This window comes from Trichosurus vulpecula, chromosome 5 (assembly GCF_011100635.1).
Source record: "Trichosurus vulpecula isolate mTriVul1 chromosome 5, mTriVul1.pri, whole genome shotgun sequence".
NCBI lineage: Eukaryota > Metazoa > Chordata > Mammalia > Diprotodontia > Phalangeridae > Trichosurus > Trichosurus vulpecula.
The window spans coordinates 176,666,307-176,685,797 of record NC_050577.1 but is presented as its reverse complement, the minus strand read 5'-3'; the positions used below and the strand labels follow the sequence as shown (position 1 = coordinate 176,685,797).

Genomic DNA, 19,491 nt, shown 5'->3' with positions numbered 1-19,491 from the left:
TTAATCAATATTCTTTGGAGAAAGCTCCTTAACCAATTACACATTCACCTAACTGTTACAGCATCCAGCCTATCACATTTCTCCATTTCAGCCAAATAGACACTATGAGAGCTTAGGAAATATCCTGTTGAAAGGTAGACGTACTATGCCTACAGAATTTCCCTGATGCAACAGTCTATAATAACCCCTTCAAAGAAAGAAATTAGGTTTGTCTCCTGTCACTTGACTTAAGTTAAACCATACTGGCTCCTAGTTATTACCCCTTCCCATTCTAAGTGACAAACCATCTATTTGAGAACTTCGTTATGGAGCAGTGCCAAAATTCTGCCAGGTTCTCTAATCCCTGCCCTAGACACACACTGGGGAAGCTATATCAGGAAAGTCCCAGCCATTGAGCCTGATCATCATTGATAATTTTTTTGTTGGCAGGATCCCTGGGAATCTTGCCAATGTGGATATCAATCAATAATTAAAATTTATTAAGTACCTGCTTTGTGACAGGCACTGTGCTAAGTGCTAGAGATACAAAAAGAGGCAAAAGACAGTACTTCCTTCAAAGAGCTTACAATCTAATGGGGGAGACAACATGCAAACAAAATATATACAAAGCATGGTATATACAGTATAAATAGGAAATAATTAACAGAGGGAAGGTGCTAGAATTAAGATGAGTTATATATGTGGACGTGGGAAGCCTAGCTTTCTAGCTGCCTTTCCTAAGCAGCAGTCATACCAGCAGGGCATAAAGATGAGCTTGGAAGGGAGGCATCTGCTGACCCTAGGTCACCCTGACCATGCTGTCTTGCTGCAATAAAGGTCTTACTTTAGGCCTTTATATTCTCATTTCATGTTCTGCCCTGACTGAATAATAAGCCCAGTTTCAGAAAACACCAGCATCTTTTGCTCAGCACATTTAAGTACATTGGCCAGTTGTGGTCCAGAAGGGTCTGGGGCAGAAGCATCGGTCTGTTTCCCAGCACAGCAGCTGCACTTGCTCCTTCTCCAACACAGCTGATCAGCAGCACTGCTTGATCTTCCATTTTAACAATAGGTCAGTTGGCAAAGTATGGCAAGGCAAGGAAGATTTATTAAGCACTTAATATGTGCCAAGCACTTGCTAATCCCTGGGGAGATGTGTGTGTGTGTATATACATATATATATATATATATACACATATATATATATATACACACACACATATATATATATACATATACACACATATATGTGTGTATACACCCATATATACATACACACATCTATACATATATACATATCTATATATACATACATGCATGCATACATACATACAAACATACATTACCCAAAAGAAAGGCAGCCTCTGTCCTCACTCACTACATTCTAGTAGTGAAACTGGAAAGGGGCAGGGTTAGGAAAGGAAAGGCCCCCATACTCGAGCGTGGAGGAGAAATCCAGAGAGCAAAGCGAGGAGGGGAATGAATCATGGGCCATCCTGGGCCCATCTCCAAAAGGGAAGCTTCAAAAGGAACTCACCTATGAGAGGGGGCTAATATGGTAGAGGGATATTCTAAGCTGAAGAGGCCCTAAACACTGAGGGACGTTTCAAGGTGAGAAAGCAGCTGAGTAATGGTGGGAAAAGTCCAGAGAGTCAGAAGCGCATCTAGGAGGGGAATGAAGCCGTGCTGCCCTGGGCCTGTCCCCAAAATGGAGGCCCCTAGAAGGAACCCTTCAGTGAGAGAAGGGAGCAGCGTGGTGAGAATCATGGTAGCAAAGCCCACAAAGTCAAAAGCAAAGCTGGGAATGTTTTAGAATCCACCTTTCTTTCTTCCTTTTTTTTTTTTTTTTTTTTTTTTTTTTAAAGAAGAACATTTGTCTTCATCTACTTTGGGTTTCTCTTAACTATTTTTCCCCCACCTTTCTAGTCTGAAGAGTTTTCTCCTTTACATATATGAAAGCCACGCATGGCTTAAGTAGTTCTGGTTTTTTCTCTGATTGTTACATTTTCTGATCTCAGCACCGGACCCAGCTCTTTATTGTTCTTTTTGCACCAAACATTGTTTTAAAAGGGCTTGGTTTTGTCTGTTCGTTCCTGTTATTTTTCAAAAACGCTCAGATTGCTCTAGGCTTCAGCCTTCATGACACCTCCTGCAGCTTGGTGTCTCCACATGTGGACTTGGTTCTCTGTCCATTTTTCCATTTTGCTCTGGTCATTGTGAAACCTAAGCTCATCAATTTAATTCAGTGAACATTTATTAAGCATCTACTATGAGCCAGGCTCTGTGCTGGGAACACCAGTAAGAAAAAAAAGAGTCCTTTCCCTCAAAAAGCTTACAATCTTCTCCCCCCCCCCAACACACACACACACACACACACACACACACACACACACACACACCAGTATTTTATATTTTCCAATTCCATGTAAAGATAGTTTTCAACATTCACTTTTATAAGATTTTGAATTCCAATTTTTTCTCTCTCCATCCCATCCCCAGTCCCCAAGACAGCATGCAATTTGATATAGGTTATGTCCTGTTAGACATATTTCCATTGTTGGTTACATTGTGAAGGAAGAATCAGAACAAAAGGGAAAAACCATAAGAAAGAAAAATAAGAGAGAAAATAGTATGCTTCAATCTGCATTCAGACTCCATAGTTCTTCTCTGGATATGGATAGCATTTTCTATCATGAGTCTTTTGGAGTTGTCTTAGATCATTGTATTGCTGAGATGAGCTAAGTCTATCAAAGTTGGTCATACAGTGTTGCTGTTTACTGTGTACAGTGTTCTCTTGGTTCTGCTCACTTCACTTTGTATGAGTTCCTTTAAGTCTTTCTAGGTTATTCTGAAATCTGCCTACTTATCATTTCTTATGGAAAATAGTATTCCATTACATTCATATACCACAACTTGTTCAGCCATTCCCCAGTTGATGGGCATTCTCTCAATTTCCAGTTCTTTGCTACCACAAAAAGAGCTGCTATAAATATTTTTGTACATGTGGGTGCTTTTCCCTTTTTGTGATCTTTTTGGGATACAGAGCTAGTAGTGGTATTGCTGGATCAAAGGGTAAGCACCGTTTTATAGTCCTTTGGGCATAGTTCAGATTGCTCTCCAGAATGGTTGAATCAGTTCACATTTCCATCAACAATGCATTCCAATTTTCCCACATCTTCTCCAACATTTATCATTTTCCCTTTTTGTCATGTTAGCCAATCTGATAGGTGTGATGTGGTACTTCAGAGTTGTTTTGATTTGCATTTCTCTAATCAATAGTAGTTTAGAGAATTTTTATATGGCTATAGATAGCTTTAATTTCTTCATCTGAAAATTGCCTATTCATATCCTTTGACCATTTATCAATTGGGGAATGATTTGTATTCTTATAAATTTGACTCAGTCCTCTATGTATTTTAGGAATGAGGCCTTTATCAGAGAGACTGGCTGTAAAAATTGTTTCCCAGCTTTCTGCTTTCCTTCTGATCTTTGTTGCATTGGCTTTGTTTGTGCAAAACAGTTTTGATTTAATATAATCAGAATTATTCATATTGCATTTTATAATGTTCTCTATCTATAGACCTGACAAGCTATTGCTTCTCTGCTAATTTGCTTATGGTATCACCCTTTATGTCTAAATCATGTACCCATTTTGACCTTGTCCTGATATACAGTGTAGTATATTGGTCTATGCCTAATTTCTCCCATACTACTTTCCAGTTTTCCGAGCAGTTTTTGTCAAATAAGGAGTTTTTATCCCAAAAGCTGGATTCTTTGGGTTTATCAAAACAGTAGATTATTATAGTTGTTGACTACTGTGTCTTGTGTATCTAACTTATTCCACTGATCTACCACTCTATTTCTTAGCCAGTACCAAGTAGTTTTGATGGTTGCTAGGATCTTAAAATCTAATGGGAAATCAGAAAAAGCATCACCAGAAAAGCAACTTGTGTAACTATATCTATAGGGCATATGCAGAAATTAAATTTTTGAAATTACAATTTTTAAATTGTATTAGGAGGGCAGAGTTTATAATCTCAAAGAGGATCATAAACATGTCTGAAACGTTCGGAACCGCCGGATATAAGAAACTCTCAAAGTAGAAGGCAGAAGAATCAAAACATTTATTTAGGCTCCACAGTAACCAACCCATGAACCAGCAACCCCATTTTGATATATTGATCAAAAGCTTCCAGGCCCAATAAGTACACCTTGAAAGAGTACACCAGGAGGCTACAGAGAAGCATGATTGCGTAAAGCAAAATCATGTTTCCCCCTCTATGGTAATAAGATTACCCACTGGCCTGAAGTCTTTGTTCAGCTTTCTCCCGTAGGTCAGCTCTGCTACTGGCAGCTCCTGCTTCAGCTGTGGCTGTGGCTGTAACTGTAGCTGTAACTGTCGCTGTAACTGTCGCTGTAACTGTCGCTGGCTCCAACCGGAAAAGGAAAAGAAGATCTTCAAGCTGTCCTCTCCCCTCTTATAGAGTTTTTGACATCATCAAGCACCGCCTGAACGACCAGGGCCGATTGGTTCTTGACTTGGCCCCTCCCCCTAGCGTGGCTGTTAACACCTCCCCTCAGCCAGCCCCATGACTCATCACACAGGAAGTTGTCTGCTTCCTGGAATGCTCTTTGGGCTTCCTGCCCCGGAAGAGCAAGCCACAGTGTCCAGAGGCTCAATGAGGTAAGCTGAGTCATTCAAAGAAAACAAAGGCCATTCTGGCTACACTCCACCCCTTGTTATAGGATACATAATCTAATCAGCCATGTATCCTAGAACATACATTGTGATCCAATTACAAAGGAAACTAAAACATATCATTCATTATAAAGCAAAACATATCATTTGGTGACATTCCTAAATATTGGTTTACGATTCAAATGTGATCCACCCCTAGATCCCAGCAAGATAATCTCTTCAATCAATTATCCCCAAAATAATTATTAATAATTCAAATGTCCACCCCTAAATCCTTGTATCCATTACATAGGATCAATAATATCATAACAATAAAACAACACAGCAAGGATAACACAAAATAAGTAAACAGAACACTATCATCATTTCCACCCCCCTTGAACGATTGGGGCTCAAAATCTTGGGGTGAGGGGTGAAGGTCTCATTTTCCATAGCTTCTTCATGCTGAAATTGGATGTAGAGATGGCCCTGCCCCCAAAAAGTCCCATTCCAGAGGTCATTTCTTTAACAAGCTGGCAGGAATTCCAAGAATGCTACATGCTTAGGCAGTCACCGGAAAGTGCAGGGTGCTTAAGCCTGAAGGAAACAAAACTAGCAACAAGGTTAACCAAAACAAAGGACAGAAAGAATAGACAAGTATGGACTATAATTCTTCAAATAAAATCATCTCAAGTTTGGTTGAGATTTCAGTTATGCAAAGATCCAACATCAAAGCCAAACTCAGGTGGGAAATGAGACAGAGACTAGGATTGTCCTCCCATCCTTTCCCCAAATGTACAAGTTTTCATCCGTTAATCACACAAAGTTACCTTTCCTCTGAGTGGCTTATGGCATTTACCAGCATCAGCCATACCTGTGGAGTCTATGAATCTATTATTATAACCTATTCACGGTAAAATATATGGTTCAGGGGTACGATTTGGTAATTATTTTCCCCTGAATAGACAACTGTTACAGTGTTGTCCTTCCCATGGGCTATAACTTCTGCAGCCTTTGGAATATCATCTGGCTTCCGTTTTACCCATACCTTAGCTCCTGACTTTATTCTATCAATGGAGCAAGACCCTTTTGCCCCTCTAGTAGTTATTTTGGGAGGAGGGTCAGTTTTCACAAAGGGTATTTTTTCACAGGGGATAATAATGACTTGAACCATCCTATCATTTCTACAAAATTGTACAGGTTTTTTACCCATATTCTGGAGTGTCACAACAATTTCTTTTTGATAATTAGAATCTATCACTCCAGCCAATACATGTATTCCTTGAGCCGCTAATCCTGGTTTAGGTAATATCCGTCCAAGATGATTCTTGGGGATTCTCATACATACTGCAGTAGGGGTTTTTCTTATCTCTTTCCTATTTAACCTAAAATTCTCTATACAATGTAAATCATATCCTGCTGAACCAGGTGTTCCTGGACTTGGTAGTGGGACATCTTCCCTCACAGTCCAAAATTCAATGTTTTGGATCTCACATGTTTGCTGTTCTCTGATCTGCAGATTTGGGGTCATCATTCTGGCTAGAGGTGTACTTCCCCCTAAGGGCCTATTATTCAAATTACGTAAGGCAATAGACAAATTATCCTTCCAATGTCGATATGAATTATTTGAGCTTAATTTTCTCAGCTGTTCTTTCAACAATCCATTCATTCTTTCAATTAGCCCAGATGCTTGTGGGTAATATGGAATATGATATATCCATTCTATATTATTCAACACACAATATCTTTTCACTTCTTTGCCCTTGAAATGTGACCCATTGTCACTTTGAATCTGCATTGGGGTTCCATAATATAAACTTACAATATCTAAAGTTTTACAGGTGTTTTTCTGAGTTGCGTCTTTATAAGGACAAGCCACTAGTACACCTGAATAGGTGTCAACACACGTACATACATATTTACATCCTTTATCCTGGGGTAGTGGGCCAATATAATCTATCTGCCAAATTTGGGCTGGAACTTTTCCCCTTGCTATTTCTCCAGTAACTATCCTAGGAAGAGTTCGTTCTTTTTCTAATTGGCATATACAACACTCCTCTGTTATTTGTTTTAACAACGCATGAGAAATACTGATACCTCGATCCTGTGCCCATCGATGGGTGGCCTGGACCCCTAAATGGCCAGCAGTCTGGTGGACCCATCTTGCTAAGGCTGGGTCATCAGTTGGAGTCGGAGTAGGGACAATACATTCAGTAGCAATCTTTGCTAGTCGATCCGCATGTGCATTGTACTCACGTTCTGGTGTGGTCAGGGTTGCATGAGCATCAACATGAAAAACTGACAGATCTGTAACCAAAGACATGTCCCATATATTTTCCCATAACTCTTTACCCCAAACTTGTTTGCCATGAATCTCCCAATTCTGATTCCTCCATATAGGCATCCACGTAGCTAATCCATTAGCTACCGCCCACGAGTCAGTAAATATATGACACTGTCCTCCTTTCTCTGCTCTGATGGCCTGATGCACTGCCATCAGTTCAGCATATTGGCTACTTCCACCTATCCCAGAACTTTCCAGAGTTCTCCTTGTACAGGGGTTATAGGCTACTGCTTTCCAATGTCTCTTCTGTCCTAAATATTTTGCTGTCCCATCAGTAAACCAAGCATGTTCTTCTGTTCTTCATTTAGTCCGTCATATCCATTATTCCATTTCACTAAGGATGGTACCATCTGTTGCTTAGATTCAAGGGGCTTTTCATTGCTCTCAGTATCAATGTTCGCCACAGATTCATGTAGAGCAGAAACTCCATTTTTGCCTGCTCTGGACCTATTCTGAATATACCACTTCCATTTGATTATGCTTGCCTCTTGTGCATGTCCAATTCTGTGAGAAGCTGGGGTACTCATTACCCAAGTCATAATTGGAATTCCAGGCCTTAATACCACTTCATGACCCAGAGTTAGTTGCTCAGTTTCTACTAAAGCCCAATATGCAGCTAACAGCTGCTTCTCAAAAGGTGTATATTGCACTCCAGATGAGGGCAGTTTCCTTGACCAAAAGCCTAAAGGTACACTTCGGCTTTGTTGTTTTTGCCACAGACTCCAATTTGCATAGTCATCTTGTACAGTCACTTGTAACTCCACTGGCCCATTTTGCATAGGCCATAAGTCTAGAGCTAATTGAATAGCAGCCTTTGCTTCCTCAAAAGCTCTACTTTGTTCAAGTCCCCAGTCAAATTCATATTTCTTTCTGGTGACTTTATACAAGGGTTTTAAAATCTGTCCCAAATGTGGGATGTGGTGTCTCCAATAACCAAACAGCCCTATGAACTTTTGGGCCTCTTTCTTATTGGTAGGGGTGGGAAAATCCTGGATTTTTTGTCGAGCTTGTGGGAGAATTTCTCGCAGTCCTCTATTCCACTGTATCCCCAAGAATTTTACAGTTTGAGCTGGCCCTTGAACCTTTTCGGGGTTGATTTCCCATCCTTTGCTTTTCATATGGTCAATTAATAATACTAAACTCTCCTCCACCTCCTTTATATTCTTTCCCTGTATCATGATGTCATCTATGTAATGTGTAAGCTGTACACCAGGTAACTTTAATTCATCCAAATGTTCAGCTACAATCCTGTGGCAAATAGTTGGGCTATGAATATATCCTTGCGGCAGGCGTGTAAATGTATACTGTCGGCCTTGCCAAGTAAAAGCAAACTGATTCCATTGCTTGGGGTCTATTGGGATTGTAAAGAAGGCATTGGCCAAATCAATAACTGCATACCAAGTCCCTTCACGTTTTTGTATTCTCTCTATTAAAGTAACCGTGTCTGGGACAGCAGCATACAAGGGAGGAGTCACTTTGTTCAGCTGTCTATAATCTACTGTCATCCTCCATGTTCCATCTGACTTTCGGACTGGCCAGACAGGGTTGTTCCATTGAGTAGTTGTAGGGACTAACACTCCTGCCTCAACACATTCTCTTATAGTGTTGGCAATTTCATCTTGCCCACCTGGCACACGATATTGCCTCAAAGTAATTATTTTAGAAGGTTCGGGCAAAGTGATTGGATCCATCTTGATTTTCCCCACTAAGACTGCATTAATGCCCATTTTCCTCACAGCAAATTGGTATTTCCCTTCGGGTAAATTTAAGGTCATACCCTTCAATATGTCTATTCCAATGATGTATTCGGGAATAGGCACAATAACCACACTATATTCTTTCTTGGGCAACTGTCCAATTTTCATCATTAATTTAACTTGCCTGGCTGATATTTCAGTCCCTCCTAGTCCTGTAATGGTAATAGGAGTTCCATGGCTGAACTTGTCTGGATTTCCATAAATAAGGGTGGCCTCGGCCCCAGTATCTATTAATGCCTCAGTTACCGTACTTGACCCATTTTTCCAATATATGGTCAAGTTAATGTGAGGTCTACAATCCAGCCTGTGTATTTCCTTAATTTGGACTGGGGCTCGGCCTGTTCCCTAGTATTCCCTTTCATATGATTCACTTGGGTTTGAAGGTTCAACATCTGTAGTATTTGCAGGAGCAGTTCTTATTTCCCTATCTCTCCTGTTATCAAGGCCTTTATCTCTGTACATTCTATATAATTCATTGGTTGGAATTCCATCTATCATTTCAAAACCTATCCCTGCTCTCAATAAAGCAGTAAACATTTCTTTCCTTGTTACTCTCCTTTGGCGCCAAGTTTGCTGGTTATTCACCCTTCTCTCTCGAGGAGATCTATCCCTTCCCCAGTCACCTAAGTCATGTAACTGTAAAATCTTATTTATCACTGTTGTAAGACGGCTCCCTACTTCTCCAAGTAATAAATTCAAAATTAGTTGTTTATAAGCAGGGGGAGCTGTCCTAATTATTAAATTCCTATGAGGCAGTTCCATTGGATCATTGTAATATTTGTCTGCAGTTCCTATCATAATGGCAGTCTTCATTACCTCCTCCTTTAGTCTCATGATACAATCTCTAAGTGAATACCAGGGTCTGTGCTCAGTGGGCCACATAGAATCAGTAGCATATCTCTTATTGCATCCCACAGCGGCTAATGCCAACAGAGTAGTCCTGCTATCACCATCTCCTTGCTGATGATGTTCCCTAAAAGCTTGTTGAACTAGAGGATCATGGCTGATACCTATGAATCTCATGCAGTCTGTCCTATCTACTGATATTCCACTGGCCCCTTGATCACTGAGTCTTACCATCCAAGATATCAATGGTTCTCCTATTCTTTGGCTGAATCTACTCAAAATATCTGTGACCTCTTGCGGTGAGAAATCTTCCTGAATTTCCCTTGTAACTGAATCTTCACCTCGGGTTTCTGTCTTCCTCCTTTGTATGGGTCGAGCCCTTGTCTGATCATTTAACCATCTCCTATGCTCTGTGTGAGGCACATCCTGAACCCCAGTAGTGTTTTGTGCCTCAGCCCCTAACATTGTCTCATTCTCTCCCCACTCACTTCCTCTGCCACCATGGCTAGGACGAAGCAGGCAGTCAGGCTCTTTCTGGGCTGGGTTGAAATGCACTCTGGGCTTTTTTGGTCTCCTGTTGCTCTTAGCCACATTAATAGAAAAGTTCTCATTTGAGTCAGTTTGGTCTCCTGCTATCTGAGATTCCCCTTCTTCCTGTGGGGTAGGAGTGCCCCCATGTCTTTCACTTAATCTCAATCTTTCGTATACTAGCCAGTAGGCTGATAACACCATCCAGCTTTGCCTAGATAGTGATGCCCCTGACTGAATCCCAACTTCTCGTAAACACTTTTCCAAATCCCTAGGATCTCCTCTCCGTAGCCTTGGTTCCCAGTTTTCACAGGGTCCAGCTTTTTTAGCCAATTCTTTTGCTAGGGAGGAATAAAATGGATCCTCCCATCCTGGGATATTCATCTCTTCCTCTGGAATTGTTCTGCTTCTAAATAGAGATCTTATACCTAGCGATCCCATCCTCGTCGCCAAATGTATTAGGAGGGCAGAGTTTATAATCTCAAAGAGGATCATAAACATGTCTGAAATGTTCGGAACCGCCGGATATAAGAAACTCTCAAAGTAGAAGGCAGAAGAATCAAAACATTTATTTAGGCTCCACAGTAACCAACCCATGAACCAGCAACCCCATTTTGATATATTGATCAAAAGCTTCCAGGCCCAATAAGTACGCCTTGAAAGAGTAACCAGGAGGCTACAGAGAAGCATGATTGCGTAAAGCAAAATCATGTTTCCCCCTCTATGGTAATAAGATTACCCACTGGCCTGAAGTCTTTGTTCAGCTTTCTCCCATAGGTCAGCTCTGCTACTGGCAGCTCCTGCTTCAGCTGTGGCTGTGGCTGTAACTGTAGCTGTAACTGTCGCTGTAACTGTCGCTGGCTCCAACCGGAAAAGGAAAAGAAGATCTTCAAGCTGTCCTCTCCCCTCTTATAGAGTTTTTGACATCATCAAGCACCGCCTGAACGACCAGGGCCGATTGGTTCTTGACTTGGCCCCTCCCCCTAGCGTGGCCGTTAACACCTCCCCTCAGCCAGCCCCATGACTCATCACACAGGAAGTTGTCTGCTTCCTGGAATGCTCTTTGGGCTTCCTGCCCCGGAAGAGCAAGCCACAGTGTCCAGAGGCTCAATGAGGTAAGCTGAGTCATTCAAAGAAAACAAAGGCCATTCTGGCTACAGTGTGTCCTCCATCTTCAGCTTCTTTCACAATAGTCTCAGCTCATAGATCAAATGTATCTTGCCTCTGGACTTTTTGAATTTTGACTTAATAAAGACGAGGACACATGATTTTAGTTGTCACCTTCTTTGGCTACCATAAATTATGAGATCACATGACCACTCTCACCCAAGAGGTTTTTATCATTTCCTTTTTACCAAACAACTTTTTCTTATTGGTCAGAATTTGTCTAGAAGAGCAGCTTACCTCTTCATTCCATTTGCCTCCTTAGGGATGACATTATTGATAGGACAAATCAAGAATTTATCAGATTATCTCATGGTAGAATGGAATTTCTAGAAAATTGAAATACTTTACCATATCTTATCTTCATGTCAGTTTTTATATTTATCAGGGAAACATTATTCATGCCGTGCGTATTACTGGGCAGTCTATGATATATTCCAGTTATAATATCATTTAGTGTATTTCTTCTTTTGACCCAGAAGTTCTGTACTGTATTCCCCATACCAATGTGTCTTTAATTTCCTTCTCTTCCCTTATCCCAGCTTACTAATATTGTCATTTTAAAAATCTTATGCATAGATACATATCTTATATGTAGATTTTATCTTATACATAGATACAGATCTTACACATAGATTTTTAAATCTTATACATGGGTAATTGTATTTTGACTAACTTTTTTTCTTTTCCAGGGTACATGAAAATTTCATATTACATACAGGATTTTGGGGTTTTTGCTGAATATTTCATATTCTTAACAGTTAGAATGACATAGTAGATAGAGCATTGGACTTGGCATGAGGAAGACCTGAGTTCACATTCATCCTCAGACATTTACTAGCTGTGTGACCCTGGGCAAGTTAATTAACCTCTGTGTGCCTCAGTTTCCTCTTCTCTAAAATAGGAACAATAATAGCCCCCATCTCTCAGGATTGTTATGAGGACCAAATGAGATAATATATGTGAAGTGCTTTCTAAATCTTAAAGCACTCCATAAATGCTATTATTATGGTTGTTGTTGTTTGTACTTTGTTTGTAAGATACTTATGGCACTTCTATCTCACTCTCCCTGCCTCTGTTTTCAGCAATCCCCAATCATTAACAGAGAATGTGAATGCTTTATTGCAGATTTACTTTAAACCATGTACAGTAATTTATTATCTAAAAGCTTATATCCTCACCTCATTTCTTGTACTTTTTTAATCCTATAGACTTTTCTAAAATAGTGATCCTTTTCTTTATCTAGAATAAGTGGTAAAAAAAAGTAAAAAAATTTAATACCTTCTGTTAACCTTCTGTCACCTACATATCTCTTGTCTTCTTAAAGACATCATAGTTTAGGGCAAATATAATGATGCAAATATAAAATTAAGTACCAGGGCATGTGCTGTATATGAAATAATCTGTGTTGATCCAGGGTTATATTGTGTAATAGGATGACAAATTCTCTCAAAAATGTTATATACCACTTAGCTCAAAACTTACGTGGTTAAATATGGCAATTTGTTTTGCCTGACTAAATGTGAGTGCAAAGATATAGGTGTAGATATATAAAAATAGGGGGCAGCTAGGTGGCCCAGGGAATAAGGGTGCCAGGCTTAGAGTTAGGAAGGCTCATCTTTATAAGTTCAAATCTGGCCTCAGACACTTACTAGCTTTATGACCCTGGGCAAGTCACTTAACCCTGTTTGCTTTGGTTTCTTCATCTGTAAAATGGGCTGGAGAAGGAATTGGCAAACCATACCAGTATCTTTGCCAGGAAACCCCAAAGAGTCAGACGTGACTGAAATGACTAAACAACATATTGACACAGACACATATATAAATAGTCAACATATATGTGTGTGTATACACACACACACACTTTATACATATATATATATATAGATAGATAGATAGATAGATAGATAGATATAGATATAGATATAGATATATTTGCTACAAGGGATTTTTTCCAGTGGGGAAAGGGAGAAAACAAATGCTTATTAATTTTAAAAAATAATTTAACCATGGTTCCAAGGTCAAGGAGAAAATATTGCAAGCAGCCAGAAAGAAACAATTCAAGTATTGTGTAAACACAATCAAGATAACACAAAATTTAGCAGCTTCTACATTAAGGAATTGGAGAGCTTGGAATATGGTATTCTGGAGGTCAAAGGAGCTAGGGTTAAAACCAAGAATCACCTGCCCAGAAAAATCGAGTATAATCCTTCAGGGGAAAAAATGGACATTAATGAAATAGAGGACTTTCAAGCATTCTTGATGAAAACACCAGAGCTGAATAGAAAATTTGACTTTCAAGTACAAGAAGCATGAAAAGGTAAACAAGAAAGAGAAATCTTAAGGGACTCATCAAAGTTCAAATATTTACATTCCTACATGGAAAGATGATATTTGTAACTCATGAGACCTTTCTCAGTATTAGGGTAGTTGGAAGGAATATATATATATACACAGAGAGGGCACAGAGTGAGTTTAATATGAAGGGATGATATCTAAAAAATATAATTAAGGGGTGAGAGAGGAGTATATTGAGAGAGGGAGAAAGGGAGAGATAGAACAGGGTAAATTGTCTCACATAAGAGGCAAGAAAAAGCTTTTATAATGTAGGGGAAGAGGGGGGAGGTAAGGGGAAGTGAGTGAATCTTACTCTCTCAGATTTGGCTAAAAGAGGGAATAACATATATACTCAATTGGGTATGAAAATATATCTTACCCTACAGGAGAGTGGGGGTGGGGAGGGGATGAGAGGAGGGGGATGGGCAAATGGGAGGAGGGGTAATCAGAAGCAAACGCTTTTGAGGAAGGACAGGGTCAAAGCAGAGAATAGAATAAATGGGGGGTGGGATAGAATGGAGGTAAATACAGTTAGTCTTTTACAACATGACTGTTATGGAAGTGTTTTGCATGACTACACATGTGTAACCTATATCTAATTGCTTGCCTTCTAAATAAGGGTGGGTGGGGAGGGAGGAAGGGAGAGAATATGGAACTCAAAGTTTTAAAAACAAATGTTAAGCTTTTTTTTACATGCAACTAGGAAATAAGATACACAGGCGATGGGGTGTAGAAATCTATCTTGCCTTACAGGAAAATAGAAAGGAAGGGGCTAAGAGAAGGGGGGGTAGAGGAGGTGATAGAAGGGAGGGCAGATTGGGGGAAGGGGTAATTAGAATGTATGTTGTCTTAGAGTGGGGGGATGGGAGAGATGGGGAGAAAATTTGGAACTCAAAATCGTGTGGAAGTTAATGTTGAAAACTAAAAATAAATAAATTTAAAAATGTAAAAAAAAAAAATTTTAAATGTGGTTTTTTTTTTTTACTCTAACCAAATACTTACAAAGATGGCTATGCAAAATAATTGCATGTAAATTTAATTCCCTAGGACCTAGAACAAAGCCTTGTATGTAGTAGGTACTTAATAAATTATTTTTATATTATTTGTCAAATCAAATTTTTCCCCTAAATTTTTAGCATTTTTTACTTTTAGGGGATGTAGAGAGTCCAGAGGAACATCATTGCTCACTTGTAGCTCACAGTCATCAGAAGGTAAGATTAGGGGGTTTTGGTTTGTTTTTTTGTTTGAGCCTGTGATTTCATTGGTATAGTGAGGAAACCCCTCCTATGAATGCAGATCAGTAACTATGGATAGTTTTACATTGTCGCCCAGGGCACTGAGTTGGTAGGAGCCTTGTCCAGGATCGCACAGCCAGTGTGTCTCAAAGGCAGGACTTGAACCTGGATCTTCTTGTCTCTGAATCCACTGGGCCTGATCTACTGTGACAGCCTGCTTTGAGCTTAGTTTTAGATTTTTTTTTCTGTGCTGAAGAAAAGATGCAGAATTAGAGTTTGGGATATTGTATATTGAACACTGGGGACCTAAACTCCATATTAAAGGAAAAGAAAGAAGCCAATATTCTGCTTGGAGTAAAGATTTCTAGATACTAGCAATGTTACACAAGGAATAACAGGAAAAGAAGAATGATGATTCCACAATATAAAGTATTTCTATGTCAATCAATTCATCAACAAACATTTATTAAGCACTTAATATAAGTCAGGCACCATGCTAGGGGATGGGACTACAAAGACAAGGACAAAACAGTCCATAGCCCCAAAGAATTTACCTTCTATCAATTAGCAGGCATATAGTAAGAGCTTCCTATATGCCAGGTGGAGAGGCAGTATTGTATAATGGTTGGAAAGCCAGCTTCAGCATCAGGAAGACCCTGGTTTACATCCTGTCCCTGACATAATACTAGCTGTGTGACCTGGGCAAGTTACTTAAACCTCTCAGTGACCCAGGCGACTCTCTAAGACTGTAAGTGACATAAAAGGTGCCCATCTGCATTAACGGAGGGTGTTCTTTACCAGGGTTTCCTCTTGACAGTCTGGTTTGAAGAAAAAAATTGAGGGCACTATGTTAGTAGGGGATGGGGATACAAAGAAAAATGTAGAAGCCCTTGCCCTCAATAAGTTTATAGTCTATCAAGAGAGACATTATGTTCTTGTATGAATATGTAAATATGATATAATTTGGTAAGAGGAAGGCAGTGGTAGCATTTTCCTGAAATATTCACATTGAGATATTTCACTAATCTTACCCACTCTTTGTATATGTTGAGGATCCTTTTGGGACCAGCTGTGACCACAAGGTTGGTTTGTTTTAGGAGATACAGAGGACATGTTGTCATGTCCCTAAGATTTTGGTCCTTGGACTTGGAGGATCACTAAAAGGTAGCCCAAGGAAAGGCAATCATGCATTTATGATGAGATAGGGATCCAGAAAAGGAAAACTCGAAGAGACGGTAAGATTCTTGGGGTTTTGGCTCCCAATCAATCAAGGTTATGGCATGCTAGAATGAAATGGCCATGTGGTCGATTGGAATATCCAGTGGGAATATGGACAACCTACGTACCTTCTGGTACTGAAGTAAATGCCTTGCCAAAGCAATCGTACATCAACTAGAAGTTATATTAGGAGACAATGTTGCTTGTGAAATCTCTCAAGCTCTCTGTGAAGGTCCTGGCTTAGATTTGCAGGTCTGACAGCTATGACCTTGAAATGACCTTAGGCAAGCTAGCTGATTTCTATGGTCCTCCATTCCCTCACTCATAAAATGAAGGGGTTGGGCTGGATGATCTCCGAGGTGCTTTCCGGCTCTAAATCTATCATCTTATGATAGTCCTGTGTCCAAGCACATTACCCCCTTTAAGAAAGAGAAATTGGTATGACCATTCCTCACACACGCAGGTGTGAAGCTTTTCTGGAGAACAGTGAGCACAGCAAACAGTCAAGCACTGATGTGCTCACTTTTGCTGGCCTGGTTTCCTTTTCTGATTGGTGCTTTACTCTTGTCTCAACTTCTGCTCCTTTCTGTTGACTCCAGCATCCCGGAACCTCAGTTTCCCCACTTTGACCAAATTTGCTATCTCTATTCCTTGTTTTTAATGCCCAGCTCCCTTACTCAGGGGTGTGCTGATAAATGTTTAACCAGGTCTCCGGGGGGGAAAAAGTACACATGACACACTTTTAAGTTTAACCTGCATCACTGTCATTTTTGCCATCACATGCTTAAGTCTCAACAATCATCGGAACAATGAATCAAATTCTAATGTGTAGTGTTTGCCCACGCGATTGCTCACACCGAATAAACTGAGCCCATTCAAGCTGACTCCAGCATACCCCTACCTTACTCCTTGATGATTAAATGCAGTCTGGCTATTAACCCTTATACTGGCCTTCTGGATATGACACTTTGCCTTAGGTGGTGTAGTAGGTAGAGTGCTGAGCCTGGAGTCAGAAAAGCCTGAGTTCAAATCCAGCTCTCACACTTACTAGCTGTGTGATCCCAAGGCAAATCACCTGAAAAAAAAATCTCTGTGTGCCTTAGTTTCCCCAAATGGGGAATAATAGTTACAGTTAGTATTTAATAGTTATAGTTAATAGTTAATTTTATAATTAACTCGTGCATGAAGTAAGTCAAACTAGTACTTTATTCTCCTTAGTTTTTTAAAGTATTGAGATAACTGCATCAAACTCTACATTTACTGGTGCCAGTAGTCAGGCAGGAAAGGATAACAAGTGATGTTGCTATTATTTAACACTTAGATAATCAATTCCTATTTATGCTTTTGAAATATTGAAGTGTGGTATCATAACTGGGGTTAAAACCCAATGGCAAAGCACATTTTAGGGCAGATGGATTACAGTTTTAAAGAATGCTAGAGGAATTCCATCTGAATAAAAAAAAACCTAAACTAAAGCTAACAAAGATGACATACTTGTAACTGGAATCTTTACACCATTTCACCATGTTTTTATTTGTGTTTTCTGTGGCTTTAGATGCTTCCAGACAGTCTTTTATTAGTGTGCCTGGGATGTCTACAGGAACAGTCCTTGGTGCTGGTAGTATAGGAACAGAGATTGAAAATGAAGTTCTCAACTTACAGAGGTAATTCTATGTGGATACAAAATTCAAGTATGTGTGTGTGTGGTAGATTAGAGACTGTGAGTCTGGTGGCCACCTGACATGTGGCTTTGATCCGGAGGAAGCTTGGCATGGGACGTAGAATGCGAGGTACAGAGTCAGGAAAACCTGGATTCCCGTCCCGATTAGGTCACTTATTAATTGTGTGGGTCCTGGGCAAGTCAGTTTGCCTGTCTCATCTTCAGTCTCTGCATCTGTAAAAAGGGAATGATAGTTACTGTATCACTTAGATCACAGAGTTGTTCTAAGGATTGAATGGGAAAATTCTATAAAAAGCTTTGCAAATCTTCAAGTACTCTATGTGTTAATGTTATTTTATCTTCTATATTCAATTTACTTTAATAAATATTTATTAATTGCCAATTGGGGGTTTAGAATTATGTTGGCTACTTAGCAAAATGCAGAACTAATATAAGGCTACTTGTGTGACCCCTCAGCAGGTTGCCTCTCTAGGCCTTATCCGTAGAGCGAGGGAGGTAAACTAGGTATCTTCTGATGTTTCTTGCAACTCTACATCTGTGTCCCATGTTCTTAAGATAAAGCAATCCCTTCTTGCAGTCTCATTGGGGATATAGGACTTTTGTAACATTACTTAGACTTTGGGGCATTTAATCATGTATAGTATATTTCAGCACTCTGCTCATTTTAAATTTTATTAGTTATTTATTATTTTCTTGTGTAATTTTCTAGGGGGTCCTTTTCCCTCTCATCAGCCTTTCTATTTGTTGACTTTTGAGGGGAGGGTCAGGGGCCTGACTCCCTTGCATCTTCTCACTCTACTTGGTTCAGTCCTCATCCAGCATCTTGCTATGAGGGCTATACCTCATGGTGTAAGAGAAATGCTGGCATCTAGTCCTGGCCATGACATTAACAATCTGTGTGACTTTGGCCAAGACATTCACTTTTCTAAATCTTTTTTTTTCTCACCTGTAAATGGCAGAGTTTGGATTTGGTCATCTCTAGAGTTTCCCCAACTCAGAAATTTTCTCCAGGAGGTCAGAGGAGGGGCAGAAATCAATATAGCCAAGGAAGGTTTCAGGAAGGAAGATGAAGCTAAACTGGATCTTACAGGATAGACAGGCTTTGGATATTTTAGAAAGCAGGTGGGGCAGGGTTTTTAGGAAAGGGAATGCCAGGGCATGAGATGAGGGCTCTGTGAGATAGTTCAACTAACTGCAGTAAAATGAACAAATTGGAGGAGATGGGTCTGGATAAATAATGTAAAATCAAAATATGGGGGACCTTGAATTCCAAGCAACAGATTTGGACTCTATCTTGTAGACTGCAGGAAACTAATAGACTCATAAACTGTTAAAGGTAGAAGGAATCTTAGAGATCAGTTAATCCATACCTCTTATTTCACAGGTGAGGAAACTGAGGTCCCCAAAAGTGATGTGATTCAAAACCAGGTCTTCTGATTCCAAAACCAAGGCTTTCTACTGTGCTTTGTGGCTTTGCACCCCTGCAGGGTTCTCTTTGGGGGAATGACATGGTAAAAGCCATGTTTTAGGAAAAATAATCTAATAGCCGTGTGTAGGATGGTTTGAAGCAGTGGCAGTATTGATCTTAAAACTGAAGCTAATGTGTATTGGTAAGGAATTCAAGATATAAATCAGTATGGGAGAACATCCAAACATTCTGCTGCTCAGTGTGAACTATGTGGAAAGCAGGCTCTGAATTGAACACTTTCCCTGACTATTTATGT

General features: G+C 39.9%; 1 protein-coding gene across 2 annotated transcripts in view; it reads left to right on the top strand.

Annotated features, from left to right (window-relative positions):
• ARNTL2 (aryl hydrocarbon receptor nuclear translocator like 2) overlaps positions 1–19,491 on the top strand; it is a 66,183-nt gene that overhangs the window by 29,090 nt on the left and 17,602 nt on the right. For both annotated transcript variants that reach the window (XM_036760375.1, XM_036760374.1), the window contains 2 exons: positions 14,786–14,844; positions 17,642–17,750. In XM_036760375.1, coding sequence (XP_036616270.1) covers positions 14,786–14,844; positions 17,642–17,750 — 168 coding nt within the window. The remainder of the gene's footprint in view (positions 1–14,785; positions 14,845–17,641; positions 17,751–19,491) is intronic.